This window comes from Carettochelys insculpta, chromosome 2 (genome assembly GCF_033958435.1).
Source record: "Carettochelys insculpta isolate YL-2023 chromosome 2, ASM3395843v1, whole genome shotgun sequence".
Taxonomy (NCBI): Eukaryota; Metazoa; Chordata; order Testudines; family Carettochelyidae; genus Carettochelys; species Carettochelys insculpta.
Genome location: NC_134138.1, coordinates 274,864,360 through 274,882,139, shown reverse-complemented (window position 1 = coordinate 274,882,139; position 17,780 = coordinate 274,864,360). Strand labels below are relative to the sequence as shown.

Sequence of the window (17,780 nt, the reverse complement as noted above, 5' to 3'; positions counted from 1 at the left end):
AGCCGAGCCCTGCGGATTCCACTGGGATGGGCTCTCCAGGCCCATTCAGTCCCAGGGCCTTCCATTTGTAACTGGGAGACTTGCTCACGGGGATCTGCTGCGAAAGCCACTGCCCTGCTTTCACACAGGACGCCTAATGGGTGGCCACTGGCAGAGTTTCCGCTCACAGCTGATCCTGGCTGGATCTGAGCCCCAAGGCCAATTATTCTGTGTGTTTTTAAAGTGCTGCAGGACTGCGGGCTGTTTGGTGAAGATACAGACAGGCACCGCTACCTCCCCCTGATCACCACGGGTGGGAGGAGCCTCCTTGCGCCCCCTGCCACAGGGGAAAGTAGGGGCCTAGGGGCGGAGCCTGTGCTCCACCCTCCCCCCAGCAGAAGGGGAGGGGCCTGGGGAGGAGCCTGCGCCCCGCCCCATCAGCAGGAGGGGAGAGGTCTAGGGGCGGAGCCTGTGCTCCACCCTCCCCCCAGCAGAAGGGGAGGGGCCTGGGGAGGAGCCTGTGCCCCGCCCCATCAGCAGGAGGGGAGAGGTCTAGGGGAGGAGCCTGTGCTCCACCCTCCCCCCAGCAGAAGGGGAGGGCCCTGGGGAGGAGCCTGCGCCCCGCCCCATCAGCAGGAGGGGAGAGGTCTCGGGGAGGAGCCTGTGCCCCGGCCCCCAGCGGGAGGGGAGGGGCCTGGGGGGGAGCCCTTGCACCTCCCACTAGCGGAAGGGGAGGAGCCTGTACCAGCCCCCTCCCGCAGGGGGAGGGGGGGCACAAGTCAGCGGCACAACTACATTTCCCATCAAGCGCAGCGACGTCGGCTTCCGGTGGGCGGCTTCCGGCGCGGCCGGTGAGGCTGGGTGGCGGGCCGGGGGCGGCGCTTGGGAGGCTCCGGGCCTGCTGCGTTGCGGCCGGGAGGGGGGAGCGGCGCCGGCGGAGCGGCCGGGATGGAGGCCGTGCCCCGTATGCCCATGATCTGGCTGGACCTCAAGGAGGCCGGGGAGTTCGGCTTCAACCAGGCCGTGAAGAAGGTGAGGGGGCGGGGCGGGGCGGGGGCCTGTTGGGTGGGGGGGGGAGGAGGGGCCCCTTTGGGTGGGGCCGGGGCCGGGGCAGGTGGGGGGAGGGACACATTAGGTGGGGGGAGGGGCAGGCGAGAGCAGGGGGTCGCGGTGGGTACGGGCGGGGGGAGGAGAGACGGATGGGGCGGGGCAGGTGCGGTATGTGAGTGTGCAGCGGGTGCACTGCGGGGCGGGGGGGCTGCTCCCAGGACGGTTGCTGGTAACTGTGGGCTGAAGCTGGGCCTGAGGCCCGAGTCTGTCCCGCTGTCCCCACCGCGGTGCATCCGTCCCTGTCTCTTCCCACACGCGCCCATCCCACAGCCTGTTGCTGCCCCCCCCCGTGTGGGGGGGCTTGTGGGGGTGTCGTGCTCTGGGGTCCCCTGACTCTCATTACCCACTGCCACCCCCTGGGACTGGAAGCTGCGCCCATTGCGAGCCCCGCTTCCGAGGAAGGTCAGCGGGTGAAGGGTGAGGCAGTGTTTGCTGGTGCCCCCCACCCCACTGTGCCCAAGGCTGGGATAGTTTTAAAGGAGTGCGGGATCTCACGTCTCACTGAACCGCCTTTCCTGAGAGGGAGAGATTTCATAGCCTGTGGAGAGCTTGGGTGCTGCTGAATGAGTGAGCGAGGCTGGTGAATGGTAAGTTCTGGCCCTGTGGGGGCATGTTGTGCTTACATCCATGGCCTGGCCCCATTCTCTCACCGCTCTCTGCACATCAGCATTTGTCCTGTGACACAGCTTGCCTCCTTGCACGTGTTGGTAGAGACAACAGCGGTGAGAGGAGACCTGTGAAGGTGCCTGTGGCCAACCTGGAGTGGGTTTTGTTCCATGGCTTCTTGTTTCAGATGGGAGTAGTTCTTCCTGGCAGCGAGATGGCACCAGGGCCTTATCAAAGGCCCAGTTTTTTACTTTTGTTCAACTGAGACTCTGTCTTGGGTGTTTCCTTCCCTCGGGCTTTAAAACGAGGATCCCCACGTGTCTGGATACGGTGATTTTCTACGAGAGATGCATTAATTTAACCTGTTTGTAAGATGCCTTTTGTTGGGGTAACTTAGCTCTGTGCGATAAAGCTGAAGTACCAGAGATCCAGCGGAGAGACCCAGCCAGATCAAATGTACTAGGGACATTAAAATATTTAACCGTTTTTACATAACGCCTGCTGTCCGGCCCCACTAGACCCTTGGAGTCCCACTGTCTCACTCACTGGCCCTCTGCAGCTGTGGCTGCTCATGGCTGGCTGGTGCCAGAGTTCACTGGCAAGGGCCAATTAATCAGTTAATCAGTAAACGTACCGGAAAGCTGCATGCTTACCAGTATGCTTATCAAACAAACCAGCAGTCATGCAGCACTTTGAAGACTAACAAAATGACTTATTAGGTGATGAGCTTTCGTGGGACAGAAGAAGTGGGTCTGTCCCAGGAAAGCTCATCACCTAATAAATCATTTTGCTGCCTTTTAAAGTGCTGCATGACTGTTGGTTTGTTTTGTTAGAATACACGCTAGCATGGCGACCTCTCTGTTAGTATGCTGATCAGTTAACCATCATTTAACATACCTAAAATGCACTGTCAGAAAGAGGCAAATGGGAGACGTAATGACCTCCAAGGGGAACTCCCAAGCCAGCTAATGGAGTCATGTGTCAAGTGATGCAGAGAGAATCCTGTCAGCGGGGCAGAAGTCTTCCAGGAAGAAGCCCTAAGTGAAAAGCCAGTTAAAGCAGGGTCCCTCCTGCTGCATCCCCTCAAGGAGGATTTCCATAACATGGAATGGCGGTTGCTTGAGCTCAAGGCTAGATTGGCCCAAACCTAGGGTGTGTCTACATTACCTAGCCTGGGTCAGTGTAATCCCTTAAAGTGGATGCAGCCCAAACCAACAGGAGTATGGGAACTTGACCTCCCCAGATAACATTAGCAACTGCGTCAAAACTCTCTATTGTTGGCATAGCTGCAGCGCTGGATGTGGGTGTGTGTTTACACCCCAACTGACACAGCTCTGACTGCCTACCTTGGAAGTGTAGCCAGGCCTGGGCACCCTTGCCCCATCACACTGCCTACATTAAATAAATTATTGGCTCCCTTTGAGATTCTCAGTAATGTTTATTTCATAAGGTGCAATCCAGCATCTGCTAAAGTCCATGATAAAAACAGTGAGATGTTTTCCATTGGCTTTAAGAGAGTTAGACTCGGGCCCCAAGAAAGCTGACAAAAGAGCAAAGGGACAACTGTGCTTCCAGTCTCTCATCTCTAAAAAACAGAGACTTAACTGAGAACCGTCTTTGCTGCGGTAACACACGCTGCTGTGCTAAAGGAAAGGCAGTGTTGTGAAGCAGGAATTTGCAGATAGGAGGCTTGGTTACTGGCTTCCTGTATGTTGTCAATCCATAAAAGACCAACTTACTATGGCTCTGGGGATGTTATAGCCAATGCCTAAGATTTCTAGAATTCAGAGACTGTGACTGTGATTTTGCCAGCGGTTTCTTCACGGTCAATTTCATAGTTTACCTGATATTGCTTCTGGTCCGTTTCTCTGTCTGTGTTGGCCTTCCACAAGGTCAGAAGAGTGATCGGGAGTAACCTCAGTGTGTGAAATTCTTAACTTGTTGATTCTTTAACTAAACTTCAAGTGAGCTGTTTCCGTTGGCCCCCTACCCACAGTCCCATGGCTCCGTGTTTCCATTTGTATCAGTGAGCGTGCCGTTTGCCCGCTTTGTGTTAACTTTTGTAAAAGAAAATACTTGTTGATCTTTGAGGTTTGTCTGAGAAATGTGCCATTAGTACTAATTCATATTCCTTTGTGCTGTGCAAAATTGTTGTTACTTTTTGGGCACTTTCCTTCTGTATATCCATGCTCAGTTTTTGGTTGATGCATTTTTTTTAAGGGGGACGATACGTGGCTCTAAATGGAAAACTCCAGATAAAGACTAGTGTTTCTGTAGGGCCACCTTTCCACAAGAATTTCCAAACATTTCACAGACTAAGTTACCACCCTGCATTTAAGGCTCTTTCTTGGTTTGATACTGAAATGCAGCCTTCCTGGCTTCCCAGCACCACTATGCAACAGCTTAGACAATAGTAGATGAGGAGTCTGGTATTCGTTTGAAACTCTGGAGAGGGACTGGGGGAATTTAGCTTGGCAGAATGTGGTGGGTCAGAGATGTCTCCCTGATGTCCAGGAAACGCATCATGAAATCTTGGATGCCTGCAGGTAGTTGTGCTTTCCTCAGCTTTTTTCAGTCCAGAGAGCTGAGTCATGTTTTGCAGAGAGCTGCGGGGGTGATGGTGGTAGGATAGAAATGGTCCTTGCCATTCCAGTTTGCCTAGTTCTGGAAAGGAGACGAGCCACTTTAAAACTTCTGCTGCAGTTGATGGAGTGACAGGTACTTACCTAGAGAAGGGTGGTCTCGAAAACAAGGCAGTTGTTTTAAAAAGTACCATGGCTGTGTGACAGGCCTGCCTGTATATGAGGAATGTGGTTACCGCTTGGTCAGAACGAACATTGTCTCTTTCAGCAGGTTTAAACCTCAGGTTTTTTCTTTCTTTAATAAAGAATAACCTGAAAAGCCTGATGTTACTAGAGGTACTCTTCTCTTTAGGTGTAAAGATTTCCTTGGAGTGTGTGCAACCCAGATTTCTCTGCATTTTGCTGGTGCACAATAGCCAGGAAGTGAAACCAACTAGAAATCAGACAAACTGACATGTCCAATTTCACTACCAAGCAGAGAGATGCAGAAATGATGAAAAGTACATTTTTAAGCCCCTTTAGTTATTATAATAATAACACCACAACCACGTACAGCATAAGTTTTTAAAATTAGCAATTTTTTTTTTAGTCTGACAAGCTTCAGTATGATCCCTTTAAACTTCAAAGTGTTTACCCTCACTGTTTGTTCTCCCTGTGTCCCTGGAGTGGGGAAGCAGATTGGATTTGCTGCATATCGCCTGGGCTTTCAGCTCCCTTCCCCTTTCTGGGTTATGTAGGGAAGTGGGGTAACAGAAAGGCCTCTGGAGGTTGAGAAGATGCAACTGGGGAGTACAGTGTCAGCACCTGGGCAAATGCGCTTTTTAAAATCCAGCCACCGCAAGGCCTTGTGAACGGGGGTTAATTCGCTCCGATTCTCCCTGCACATGCGAGGTGCTCTGGCTTGCTGAGGGCCTTGCTGTGGCTGAGTGGTAGAACCAGATCTTGAGTCCTAGCTCTACCTCTGAATTGCTGTGACTTTGGGGAATTCTTTGCCTCACCGTCTGGGCCAGGGTGTAATGCCCTCCTCCCATTGCCTGAGGCTTGACAGAATGTGATCTGCCAGAGCCTCAGAGGGGAAGTTGACTAATCAATCAATATTTGCTTTCCACCCTGGCTCCTGTTCTCTGTACTGGTTTGTTAAGCCTTCCAGCCCTGAGTAGGCTGGAGGAGTTGGCCTTATGCAGTTAGCAGATGAGATCCTATTTAATTTTCCTTTTCTATAAGGCCCCAGGTTAAGACTCCTTATTGGACTCCAGTCTCTCGTGGTCAGGGCTAGGCTTGTCTTGTTTGGATTAAGGACATCCACAGGCAGAAATCATCAATGCAGGGAGTTGACCTTGTGCGGCAATCAACTCTACCTAGTCACCCAGCAGGACCTTAGGCCTTCGTACATCTCTTATGGATGATCTTAAAGACTACCACGGCTCCCCCTCTCAGACTATATATTAAGCATTTATGTAGCTTAATATTTTCAGGTGTTTATTAATTGTACATTTTTAATATGCTTATTTCCTATGTAAGTCTTTGCCGGTGATGTCAGGCTGCTTCAGAATGGAAACTGGAATTTAACTAAACATGCAACAGAATATAAAATTTACTTGGATTAAGCAAAATGTTAAAAGTTTTTGCTACCTAAACTTGTCAACACCTTTCACATTTCCAGTAAATGATTTCTTCGACCGAGAGCCCAACTGTAGGCAATAAATTAAACTGATTTTTTTCAGGTCAGCCTGGGAACATTTTCAAATATGCATAAATGAAAGTGACCGGAGCTTAAATTCCTACTTGCCTAACTCTGGAAAATGAGAGGGTGCCCTCAGTTACTCATACTTCCCTGTTGTGACCTCAGCCACTTCCCCGTGATCCTTCTTGAGCTAGAAAAGCAACCTTTAACTCCAAGCTTGTGACAGAGGTTCATGGAGTCAATGTCATCAGTTCTTATTTAACTATGTTAAGCGATTCCAATAAGTTTGCGATTTAATATTTTGTATTGGGTTCCGCTTTCATTTTAGGCAGGCTGGTGTTTGAAAAGAAGAATAAACGATAATTTCAGTAAGATGAAAATATCCGGTTCAAATGAAAAGCCGATATTTCAAACAATGATTTATTTTTATCCACCCGTGAAGTCTCGAACCCATGACATCCCAGTCAGTGAGCCATTGGGGCTGATGACAGCTCTGAGTCATGGCCGGGCTGGATTTGAATGAGTGACCTGGAGGGCAGAGGCTTCTCTCCCCCTGGCTCGATGGCTGAGGGTGCGTGACTCCCCTCCCCAGCCTCACACCCCACTTCTCTTACAGCAGTCACTAGTGGCTGAGCTGCACCTCGAGGCATTCCTTGGGGTGCCTTTGGGGGGTATCTCTGCAGGATCGGATGCCGCCTGTCAGGAAGAGCATGTTCATCTGGCTGGTACAGCCTCCTCCTCTGGCACCTGCGGGTACTGCAGGGCCGGCAGCCTCGTTGGCGTGCTTGGCGGCTAACGAAACGTGGACTTCCCTAATGTGTGTTGGAGCTGGAGTGGCGGCTGAGCAGTCTGCAGGGGTGGTGGGGGCAGTCGTTGTGCTCTGCCTGTGGGGAGGGAAGTCCTGCAGTCTGGGCTTAGCTGCTCTCTCTCCGTCCCGCTGGCCTCCTGACAGATACTCGGGGGACTTGGATGTGGCTCGTCCTGCCAGATGTCAGAGGCAGTGCAATGTAATGGTCGCAGCACAGCGACCGCGCAGTCGACTCCCTCTGTCTGTTCCTGCCTTTGTTGGGTGGCTTTGGGGCACATCACCCAAGCTCCAGGCTGGTGACCTCTCTGTCTCCGGGGGGCATGGGGCTTAGGTGCTGGTGCCAGGGCTCAGGGATCTAGGAACTGTGCGTGGCTAAGTGGGTGGGGTATTGCCAGACACATTGCTTTCTGGGTTGAATCTTTCACGTCCTTCCCTGCTGAGGCTGCTGAATTTTCAGGGAGCCGAGGGCCTGTCTCACATCGTGCCCTTGTGTGGGACAGCTGGGCATGTTTGTTCTGGAGCATGTTCCCCAGCTAGCCCTGTGCTCGGTGCCATCAGCCGGCTGTGCAGCTGGTGTCTCCCCAGCCAGTTAGTCACGCGGGCCCTACATTTGCTAACAGATCTCTAGCAGGTGTCAGCTCCTTCCCCGCACCCCAGCAGGCAGCCTGGTTTCTTGCCAACATGGCACTGTGTGCCTTCAGTCGAGGGCCGTACGTGCCCACAATCCACAGCCTCAGCCTGTCCAACACTGAGACCTTGTCCTTCAAGAGTCTCTGTCCAGCGGGTTTGCTGCCAGCTGAGCCCAGCTGGGCGCTGTTCCCTTGAGCCGTGCCTTTGCCCTGCTGCAGCCCTGGCTGGGGATCTCAGCCTTCATTAAACCCCACAGCCCAGCTACTCCGCTCCGCGTGCTGGGCCTCCCCATGTACCAGGGAGGGGCTGCCCGAATCCCCGTGTTAAGTCAGCACCAGAGCCAGAAATCTGCGTCCTGCTCCTAGTCCCTTGTGCTATTCGACTCGTGTGGCGTCCTCACTGTGCCCAGGCCAGGACTGCTGTGTGCCTGTAGCTCAAAGGCTCATTGTCTCCTGCTCTCACGCTTCCCCGGGCCACCGTCACATGGGTGCCCTGAATGGGGCATGGAATGCCCGCCCTGTCCTGGGCCTGGCCTTGTCCTCCCCCAGCCCGCTCCATCAGCACCTGCTAGGTGCACTGCCCAGCCCTTCTGTCAGCGCCGCAGGCGAGCAGCCCGCCAAGTCTCCGGCAGTGCTCAGGCCTCATGCCGTGCTGCGCAGGCAGGGCCAGCGTGTGGCCATCAGCTGGGGCGCCTTGTGCTGTGGGCTCTGTTCTTCCTCCAAGCTAAGGAAGGTTGGATGCAGGGGAGGGAAGATCTGAGGTTCTCCGGGCAATGGCTCCATGGTTGTCCGACCAGGTCCGCCCCTTGGCAGAGTGGCAGGGCAGCCTTTCCCCTCTGATGCAGCGCCGTCCTGCTGATGCGGGTGGTCGCTACACGCTCCAGGGCATTCCAGTCCTGGTAACAGCCTTTTGCTGCCCCAGATTTCCCTGCAGTTTCTTTGGGAATCTCTGTTCTTGGGCGGCGTTACTGTGTGCTGGTAAACTGCTTCTGCTTCCTCCCAGAGGTGGCCGCATTTCAGAGCCAAGGGGTTGGATATTAGGAAAAACTACTTCCCCGGGAGGGTGGTGAAGCACTGGAATGTGTTACCTAGAGGGGTGGTGGATTCTGCATCCCTAGTGGATTTTAAGTCCCAGCTTGACGAGGTCCTGGCTGGGATGATTTAGTTGGGGTTGATCCCGCTTGAAGCAGCGTTACTGTGCACTGTTAAACCGCTGCTGCCCTGCCCCGTGCTGTCCTCCTGTGGTCCCTTCCAGCCCTAGGATTCCATGAGTCTAACTAATTACAGCTGGGCTGAGCCCTGAAGAAAGCCGGTCGTTATTACTCTTGGGCCAGGGAGAGCTCTGGAAGCCGCCCGGGAAGGAGCAGCCCCGTCCTGGCTGTCGGGGGACTGGGAGAACCGGCATCGCAGATGGGGGTGGGGGGTGCTTTGCTGGGCCCAGAGGAGGAGAGAGCCCAGGTCTGGTTTGATCTGCACGGTGCCTGGTGCTTTCCATGCAAGGTCCCTGCGGGAGGCTTCCGCCAGCTGACTTAGACCGATGCCTCCGGCCACTCTGCTGTGGTTATGGGGGGAAAGGGGCCCGTCTTGGCAAGTCTGGCCATCGGATGAGCCGCTGTGGCAAAGCCTTTCCCCTGCCACGGTCTCTGCGTAGCCCCGGCTGGAGCAGCGAAGTGGCTGCTGTCGCCCGGATTCCCGTCGGGCAGCCTGGTCCCCTCACACCACATACAGCTGCTCAAGTCAAGGACTGGCCCCCTTCCCTGCCAGACTTTTGCCAGCGGCCACAGCAGGGAACAGGCCTGCAGGGTGGGGCTGTAACTGCTGCCTGCAGGACTGGGTGTGGGCACCAGAGCTCTCCTGTGGGTGTCCTGGCCTGGGCTTGAAGGCTGCAGGGAAACAGAGGCACCCACAGGCTGAGGAAAAACCCAGCCTCCTCCAGCCTGGAGGTGGCTCCCCTGGGCTGTGTGGGGCAATGTGGGGAGCTGGCAACACTCGCCGGCCCTGAGCCCCTGGCCCTGACCATGCAAGCCCCACGTCTCTGCTGCTCTCCCTGGGGGCTCTTGCTGCCCGGCTCCAGCTGGGTTCCGCTGCTCCGCGCCGGTCGCAGCCCCAAGCTCTGATCAGCCTTTCTCCCGCCAGTTTGTGCTGAAGAACTATGGCGAGAACCCGGAGAACTATAACGAGGAGCTGAAGAAACTGGAGCTGCTGCGGCAGGTGGGTGGGTGGGTGCTGGGGCGGTGCTGTGTGGGACAGTGCAACAGGGTGGGACAGCCACATGGGGAGACTGGCCCTGCCCCGGGGCCTACAGTTGTGCAAGGACTGACAAAGGCTTGACTGGGAAGCGACTTGCCCAAAGTCCCCCTCTGGCGGGATGGGCGGGTGCCAGCCTGTGGGGGGCAGGGCCCTCTCTCTGCGCTCCCCTCTCTGGCGGGGTGGGCGGGTGCCAGCCTGTGGGGGGCAGGGCCCTCTCCCTGCGCTCCCCTCTCTGGCGGGGTGGGCGGGTGCCAGCCTGTGGGGGGCAGGGCCCTCTCTCTGCATTCCCCTCTCTGGCGGGATGGGCAGGTGCCAGCCTGGGGCGGGTGGGGCCCTCTCTCTGCGCTCCCCTCTCTGGTGGGATGGGCAGGTGCCAGCCTGGGGCGGGTGGGGCCCTCTCTCTGCATTCCCCTCTCTGGCGGGATGGGCGGGTGCCAGCCTGTGGGGGGCAGGGCCCTCTCTCTGCACTCCCCTCTCTGGCGGGGTGGGCGGGTGCCAGCCTGGGGCGGGTGGGGCCCTCTCTCTGCATTCCCCTCTCTGGCGGGATGGGCAGGTGCCAGCCTGGGGCGGGTGGGGCCCTCTCTCTGCACTCCCCTCTCTGGCGGGGTGGGCGGGTGCCAGCCTGTGGGGGGCAGGGCCCTCTCTCTGCATTCCCCTCTCTGGCGGGATGGGCAGGTGCCAGCCTGGGGCGGGTGGGGCCCTCTCTCTGCGCTCCCCTCTCTGGTGGGATGGGCAGGTGCCAGCCTGGGGCGGGTGGGGCCCTCTCTCTGCATTCCCCTCTCTGGCGGGATGGGCGGGTGCCAGCCTGTGGGGGGCAGGGCCCTCTCTCTGCGCTCCCCTCTCTGGCGGGGTGGGCGGGTGCCAGCCTGGGGCGGGTGGGGCCCTCTCTCTGCGCTCCCCTCTCTGGCGGGGTGGGCGGGCGGCAGCCTGGGGCAGGTGGGGCCCTCTCTCTGCGCTCCCCTCTCTGGCGGGGTGGGCGGGCGGCAGCCTGGGGCGGGTGGGGCCCTCTCTCTGCGCTCCCCTCTCCGGCGGGGCGGGTGGGCCCCTCTCTGTACGCGTGCGGCTGGCTCTTGCCTGGGCGGACTGCTCCTGTGTCTCCTCCAGAACGCGGTGAGCGTGCCCAGAGACTTTGAGGGCTGCAGCATCCTGCGCAAGTACTTCGGGCAGCTCCACTACCTGCAGAGCCGCATCCCCATGGGCGCGGAGCATGAGGCGGCTGTGCCTGTCACGTGGTAAGTGTGCCGGTTTGCATCCAGCTGGCCCCCGGGGCTGCTGCTGGGGCGTGGGTGTGAGCTGAGGGAGCAGGAGAGCTGAAGCCAGGGCTCTCCTGGGGACTTGCTGTGGCCAGGCTTTGTCACTTGCCTCTATTCCCCCGTCCAAGTGGGTTGCTTCTTCGGCCCCGGTAAGCTCCTGCCTAGACTCCTGGGCCATCCGCTGAGCTGTTCTGGATGGACTGGAGCCATATTCCCCTTCCTCTGCCCTGCCCTGGCTCCCTCCCCTACCTCAGCCGCATGGCCTTGTGCTCATGTCTGCTCCACCAGTGCCCCCACCCTGGCTCCTTCGCCCCTCCATCTCTGCTCGCATCCCTGTGCTCCCTCAGCCCCCACTGCCTCTGTTCCTTCGGCAGCCCCCTCCCTAGGAGTCTCCCCCTGTTCCCGCGTCCAGCCCTCTGCCAGCCTCCGCAATGAACGAATCCAGACTGCACCCTCCCAGCCTCACTGCGTGCTCCCCCGTGCCCCTCACCCAGCAGCACACCTCTGTGCTGAGCTAGCCTGTAGCGCCCTGCAGACAGCCGTGTGGGGAGCCTCCCCACCGAATGCCGGGTGCACCCCTGGCTTGAGAGAGACCGACTCCTGCCGACTGGGGAGGAGAGTGGTCCCCTCCCAGGGCGCTGCGGGTCGGGGAGGTTCGTCAGGCACTAGAAAGTCGTTCCCGGCTCAGCACAGTAACGGGGATTTGATAACACCTCTCAGCCAGTGAGGGCTCCACGGCTGCTTCAGGCTCGCCTAGCAGTGCCTTGTGGGCCTGAGCCGCAGAGGGCAGCCCTCCTCGTCCCTTGGCGAGCAGTCCTGCCACAGCTGGGTGGGGGGGCGGGGTGGTTTTACACCAGCTGCTGGCAGCGTGGCAGGCTGGGCTCGGGGCGCCTGGCTAGCGTGAATTGCAGCCCCTGGGGCAGCTTGCTGGCTTTGATCGGTAGGAACACACCTGGCTGCCCAGAGGCCTCCATCCCCGCTGCCCCTTCGGAGGCCTGGCCAGGCCCAGGGATGGAGATGAGTCGTTGGCTCATTTTTCGGCCAGGGCGGCCCAGCTAGGGGATCCTCTTGGTGTGGAGATGTATTGGAACGACGTGAGCTGGGGGCAGGGGCGAGGGTCTGGCTGTCCCCTTCCGGGTGCCGTGACAGCCCTGATGCCCACAGGTGTTCAGGACGGGACCTCGGGAACGCCAGCAGAACAGGGGGAGCACTGCTTACTCACCCCTTTCCTGGCTGTGCTTCGCGGAGGTCTCCCCTGCCGCCACTTTGGATTAAGTCTGAGGCCGTCCCCTCCTCTAACCACTAGACAACACTTCCCTAGTCGGCGAAGAAGCTGGCCTTGGTGCCACTCACCCTTTATGGGGTCTTGCGGGTTTAGGTGCCTACTGGCTTCCCGTCTGCCCCTCCTTTGGCGCGGACTCTGCGCCGAGTGGATAACACAGTGAGTTAATCCTTTGGCTCGCCCCCACTTGCCATGAGCTGTTAGTTGCTAGCCACGTACCTCTCCTGAAATCTGGCCTGTGAGACCCTTCGGCAGCTGGACTGTGCCTCCAGCTCGCTCCCTAGGGCAGGCGCTAACTCTGGGCTTCCCTGTTTGCAGGACCGAGATCTTCTCTGGCAAGACGGTTACCCATGAAGATATCAAGTATGAGCAAGCATGCATCCTCTATAACCTCGGTAAGGCCCTGGCGCCCACCTGCTGCCTAGAGTGCCTGGAGGCTTGTTTGGCACCAGAGAAATGCCCTCCTCCCCGGCTTCCCTTGTGCCCTCCACAGGGCCCAGTGTCCGCCCTGTTCCTGCAGTGCTGGTGGGGGAGTGGGAGAGAACCCTGGTCACAGCTACAGGGCCATTCGCCTGGCATGCCCCGCCCCAGCCCTTTCTGTGATCGCGGCTGCTGGGGGGCCTGGCCGCAGGAAGCTGCCGGCAGCTGGGCCTCGGGAGAGCTGAAGAATTCCCCCGACTATGGAAGACAATGGAGGCACTGTTGCCTTGGCTGTGGCGGATGCTGGTGGGGTTGGGGCTGGCTGTGTCTCGTGTCCATGGCGGGAGGCGGCTGTTGGGGTCTGTAGTGTTGGGGGAGGCTGATCTCCTGGGTCAGCTCCAAGCAGCTCTGCCCCTTGGTGCTGGTGGGGAAATGCCAAGCCAGAGAGGCCTCCTCCTCCCCAGCAGGCCAGACCCAGGCCTTGTGGAGGAGGATAGCTGCCCCTGCTGGAGTTTGGTCTCGCTCAGCTGGACGTAAACCCTGTTGTTGCAGCAGTGAGAGGGTGTAGCTTGTTTCAATGAGCTATCAGCAGCCAAAACCGCCAAGAGTGCTATAGCGCCAGTGCATCACAGGTCACCCTGTGACGTCGCCAGCCTAGTCCCTGCTTAACCCTGGTTTGAGTCTGGCCCCTTAATCTGCGAGCCAGAGAATCTGCTTGGAGCTCAGGCAGAGGGGCCCCAGAGACTGTGGCGTGCTCTTCCCTCCGAGTCAGCGGGGGCCCGGTGGTGCTTGGGCGCCCTGTGCCTGGCGGGGTGAATTTGACGGGGAGATGGAAAACAGGTCCTGATTGTGTGCTGGGCCAGGAGAAGGGGGGCAACCAGGGGTTGGCGGCAAAGCCCACCACTGGCTAAATTGCTGTGAGCAACGTAAGCACAGAGGGAAAACCTCGTTGCCGCTTTGAAGCTGTTTTACTGGGCTGTGCTGCACGGTGGCAGCGCTCCTCCCCAGAAGTGTCTGCCTCTCAGGAGCTGACCTGACCCCAGTGTGTTTTATTTGGCTTGGGATCCTTTGGAATAAAATACCCGGTTTAAACATCGCTGTGTCAGAGTCCCAGGCTGGTGGAGGGGCGCTCAGACAGGAGGGGGTTGTGATCTCAGATGGGTGCTGTGCGCACTGGAAAATGTGGCTTGTGTGGACCTTACTACAGCGAGGCCTGACCCCAGCTTCCTCTCCCCCCCAGGGGCGTTGCACTCCATGCTGGGTGCCATGGACAAGAGGGTCTCCGAGGAGGTAACGGTGCTGAGCGCTTCGCAGTTCCCCCTTATTGCCTTTTTTCCCCCAAACAGACGAGAGCTCTGAGGTCTTTGGTAACCTCGGGAGGGGACTCGTCAGGTCAAAAGGGTCACAGCCCCTTTCCAAATCACTCTGCCCTCTGAAGGGTTTGTATCGCTGACTCCTGAGGCCACGATCCCAGGACTAGAAGGGAGGAACAGTGAAAGGGTTTTTCTTAACACTGCGGAGTTACAGAAGTCTGTAGCAGGGCCTGTCTTGAGCTCTGGGAGTGTTGATGTAGTAACATCCCAGCGTCCTCCGCAGGCATTAACTGAGCTCCCCCACGTGCAGAACAAATGCCCAGCAAAGGTGAGCCTGGCCACATGCCTGACAACCAGGACTCTTCCTGGAGAGTCCAGCCAGCCACTTCCCCGCCCTTCCCAATCTGCCCAGTGCCCAGGTGACCTTGCTCATGGAAGTGTCTCCTGGGCAGAGAGTCCCTCTGCTGAGTCCCACAGCTATGTAGGACGCCAAGATGGGGTCAGATGAAGGGGGTCGCTTTCTGGCCGTACTACGTGGTGGCTGCTTTCAGCACTAGATAGTCTGCGGGGTCTCCTGGGTCACCCCGTGTAGAGTGCCATGGCCACGCAGTCTCCAGGTGATGGGAGCATGGGCAACGGGGGCAGGAGAAAGCTTAGCTCCATTTAAAGTGGTGGGTTTGGTCCCCCAGCTACTGGCCTAAGGAAGGCAGAAGATAATTTCAAAGAACCCCTGCTGCAGCTCTTGGCTTTGTCAGTTTCTGGAGTCCAGGCACATGGTCTGTGGTGGGGTGTGCCTCTGCTTTGGCTCGTGGGCATTAGACCCTCATGTTTCTTCTCTTCCCTCCACGGCGGCCCTGGACAGGGTATGAAGGTTTCCTGCACCCATTTCCAGTGTGCGGCTGGGGCTTTCACCTATCTGCGGGATCACTTCCCTCACTCCTACAGCGTGGACATGAGTCACCAGATCCTTAATCTCAACATCAACCTCATGCTGGTAAGAAGTGGGCACTGGCTCGGCTGCTGCCCACCATCAGTGCCAGGGCCCAGTGGTGGGGCTCATTCGCCGCCATTCATCTCCAGGGATCTCACCAAAGCTGACGGAGCTGGTGGTGACCTGGCTGCTCTCAGTATGGACCTAACCTCGTGTGATTTTAACAAAGGCCAGGTGGAGTGGCAGCCACCTTTGGGACAGAGCAGGCTGTAAACCTGTTTGCTGAGAGGGAACTGATGCCAGGAGAGGCTTCTAGTGGCCTGGCATATTCAGGGGAGATCCAAACGGGCTGCTGGAGGGGAAGAATCGTGTGTTCAGCTCCAGGACACAAGCTGAGCCTCACAGAGCCAAGAGGAACATTTTCCTCTCCGTCTGCACTGCTGCCCAGGTGGCTGCGTGTGTGGTGGGCTCTGCTCGCTCTTCTCTGGAAGCAGCCTGGCCCCAGTCTCTCGGATGGGGACACTGCACTCTTGGGCTTGTGGGCCCTAAAACACGGGAAGGAAACAAGGTGGTTCTGGTTTGCTGTGGGGAGGAGCTATTGCTAACGCAGGTGGAAATATGTGGCCGTTGTCGTCCTCCAGGAGAGAAAAGGGAAAGGTGGGCACGAAGGAAGCTGACCTTGCTCCCGCGTTAGCTCTGGGGGAGGCATCCCCTTCTAGTGGGCCTGGCCTTTCGCGGGCTCTTTGCATTGCGTTCCCGTGGGCAGCTCAGGGAGGCGTCAGACTAATCGCTGCTGTCTGGGCAGCTCTTTGGCCTGGAAAGTGAGGTGGGCTCTGGCTTTGCACTCTCCAAAGAGCCGGTAGTATTGGCTCAGCTGCACTGCTGCCGTACATGGCCAAAGTGAAATCCTCCCGTGTGTCTAGCTGCTCTAGCGAGGGGAAGGGAGCGGTGGAGGGGTGGCAGGACTGCCTCCCCACTCTGGCATGCCGAGTGCAGAAAGTGGGGCTTGCAAAATCTTAAAAATGCCTCACCTCTATAGGTGCTGCTAAAGAGAAAAAAAAAAAAAAAAAAAGCTCCCTGGGCTCATAGATTCCCTGACCCTAGGGGTGAATTCCCACCACCACCAAGTGAAAAAGTCCCCCTTAAAACCCAGGAAGGCACACTTGACTATCTCCCTGTGAGGTAACCCCACGCTTCACCCTTTGCTTAGGAGATAACTTGGAAACAAAGAGCTGTATTCTGGTAGCTGACCGTTTGGTCTAGGCATGAAAAACACACATACATTCCTCTAGGACACAGGAATCAAATTATTGCTTTAAAGACAGGAGTTTATTAACAATACCAAGAAAGGACATAAGCATGCTCAGTTGCCTGGTGTAATCACAGCAACTAAAATTATTAATATTAGAGCACAGAGAATGACTTCCCAGGGATTCAGCTTAGAAGTTACAGAGTACAGGGGAAAAATACATCAAACAGCCTGGAAAGTCCCACACCAAATCCAAAGTAAAAATAACCTGATCGCATCTGTCTAAACATTTCCTTTCCCCGTATGTACCTCTGCACTTGTTATGAGATGACCAGGAAACTTACTGGATTTACTTATCTGCTTGAGCATCTTGTCTGTGTCTTTCTGCTCCAACCCAGCACAAACAACTCTTGCAGCAGGCTGCCGCTTGTGTTCAAAACCCACGTTCTCCCCATTGACTCACCTGGCTGCTTCCCCCAGGGAGCCCTCTGAGGGTTTAACTCTTCACACATGTTCATGTACGACAAGGGGTTTGACTAACTGACCGACACCCCTAGGCATTGCAGTTCTCCATAGGGGCAGGCAGAACCCCATCTGTGCAGCCATGTGCCCCACGAGCCCCGTCTTAGGCTTGCACTGGACCTCAGAGGGGAGTTTGTTCTCCAAGGCCATTGGGTCCTTGCTTGACTTGTGCCTGAACCCTCCAATGCAGCGTGGGGGGTTTGTCTACTAGAAACTGGGCCGAATCCCCTGGCCCATGTAGGCTGGTGCGTGGTGGTTCCCCCGGGGGCTGGCTTTGAAGTGGCGGTGGAGGCGAGAGGCTTCCTGTGCATGGCTAGCCCTGGAGGAGTTCTGAGCTGCTTTGGCTTCGTTCTGCATTGTGGACCAGACCGCTGGGCTGGGACAGCCTTTTAGCCTGGCAGCCAGGCACATGGCTCACTACCTCAAGCAAGCGAGGCCTGGCTGAGTTGGAGGAGGCCAGGAACGAAGCCACGTCTCAGGGCTCAGACCTGAGCGTCTCTCTTGCTTTTCCCTGAAGGGCCAAGCTCAGGAGTGTCTCCTGGAGAAGTCAATGCTTGACAACAGGAAGAGCTTCCTCGTGGCCAGGATCAGCGCCCAGGTGAGTTCCCCAGGGACCTCTGCTCTTCCAGCGCCTCTCTGCGGCGGCAGGTACATTTGGGAGCATTTTAGCCGTGGTCGAGCTGGATCCCCTCCTGCTGCCCCTGCCGCGCATGAGTGTGTCCGCTGGAGCCTCTGACCCAGCAGAGGTGGTTTGTAAGCAGAGCCGGAGAGCCCTGGGTCAGCCACTGCAGTTTGCTGGTGCAGGCAGGAGAGTGGGGAACAGTCACTCTCTCCTAGAACACGCGGGCAGGTAAGTAACAACTTAAAGGCTCGTTAGCTAAATAATTGGAGTGAAGTCTGTGCCTGAGCTCTGGGTGGTCCGTCAGTGTGGGTTTAGTCCTTCTGCAGCTGGTTGAGAGCCCCGTCAGCTGCAGTAACTCCAGGCTCTCTCTTTCTGGGTTACTTTCCCTGCTTCTCTGTCCTGTCCTTGGCCAGTGTGTTCACCTCGCTAACTCCCATGCGGCAAGGATCACATGGGGGTGGGGGGCTGGAAGCTATCTCCGGTTCTGCTGGCAATCCCCACAGTTCCCTGCAGTTCTGGGCCATGTGTCAGTTCAGATTG

The 17,780-nt window shown here is 57.3% G+C and overlaps 1 protein-coding gene across 2 annotated transcripts in view; it reads left to right on the top strand.

The window, feature by feature from the left end:
• The first annotated feature begins 842 nt into the window (after positions 1-842).
• The window catches only part of PTPN23 (protein tyrosine phosphatase non-receptor type 23), a 32,558-nt gene continuing 15,620 nt past the window's right edge, over positions 843-17,780 (top strand). Inside the window, exons 1-7 of one of the 2 annotated variants that reach the window (XM_074985244.1) lie at positions 843-1,011; positions 9,535-9,609; positions 10,753-10,880; positions 12,502-12,578; positions 13,844-13,893; positions 14,779-14,910; positions 17,136-17,216. In XM_074985244.1, coding sequence (XP_074841345.1) covers positions 928-1,011; positions 9,535-9,609; positions 10,753-10,880; positions 12,502-12,578; positions 13,844-13,893; positions 14,779-14,910; positions 17,136-17,216 — 627 coding nt within the window. In that variant the 5' untranslated portion in view covers positions 843-927. The remainder of the gene's footprint in view (positions 1,012-9,534; positions 9,610-10,752; positions 10,881-12,501; positions 12,579-13,843; positions 13,894-14,778; positions 14,911-17,135; positions 17,217-17,780) is intronic. The other variant, XM_074985243.1, reaches the window with a different exon arrangement.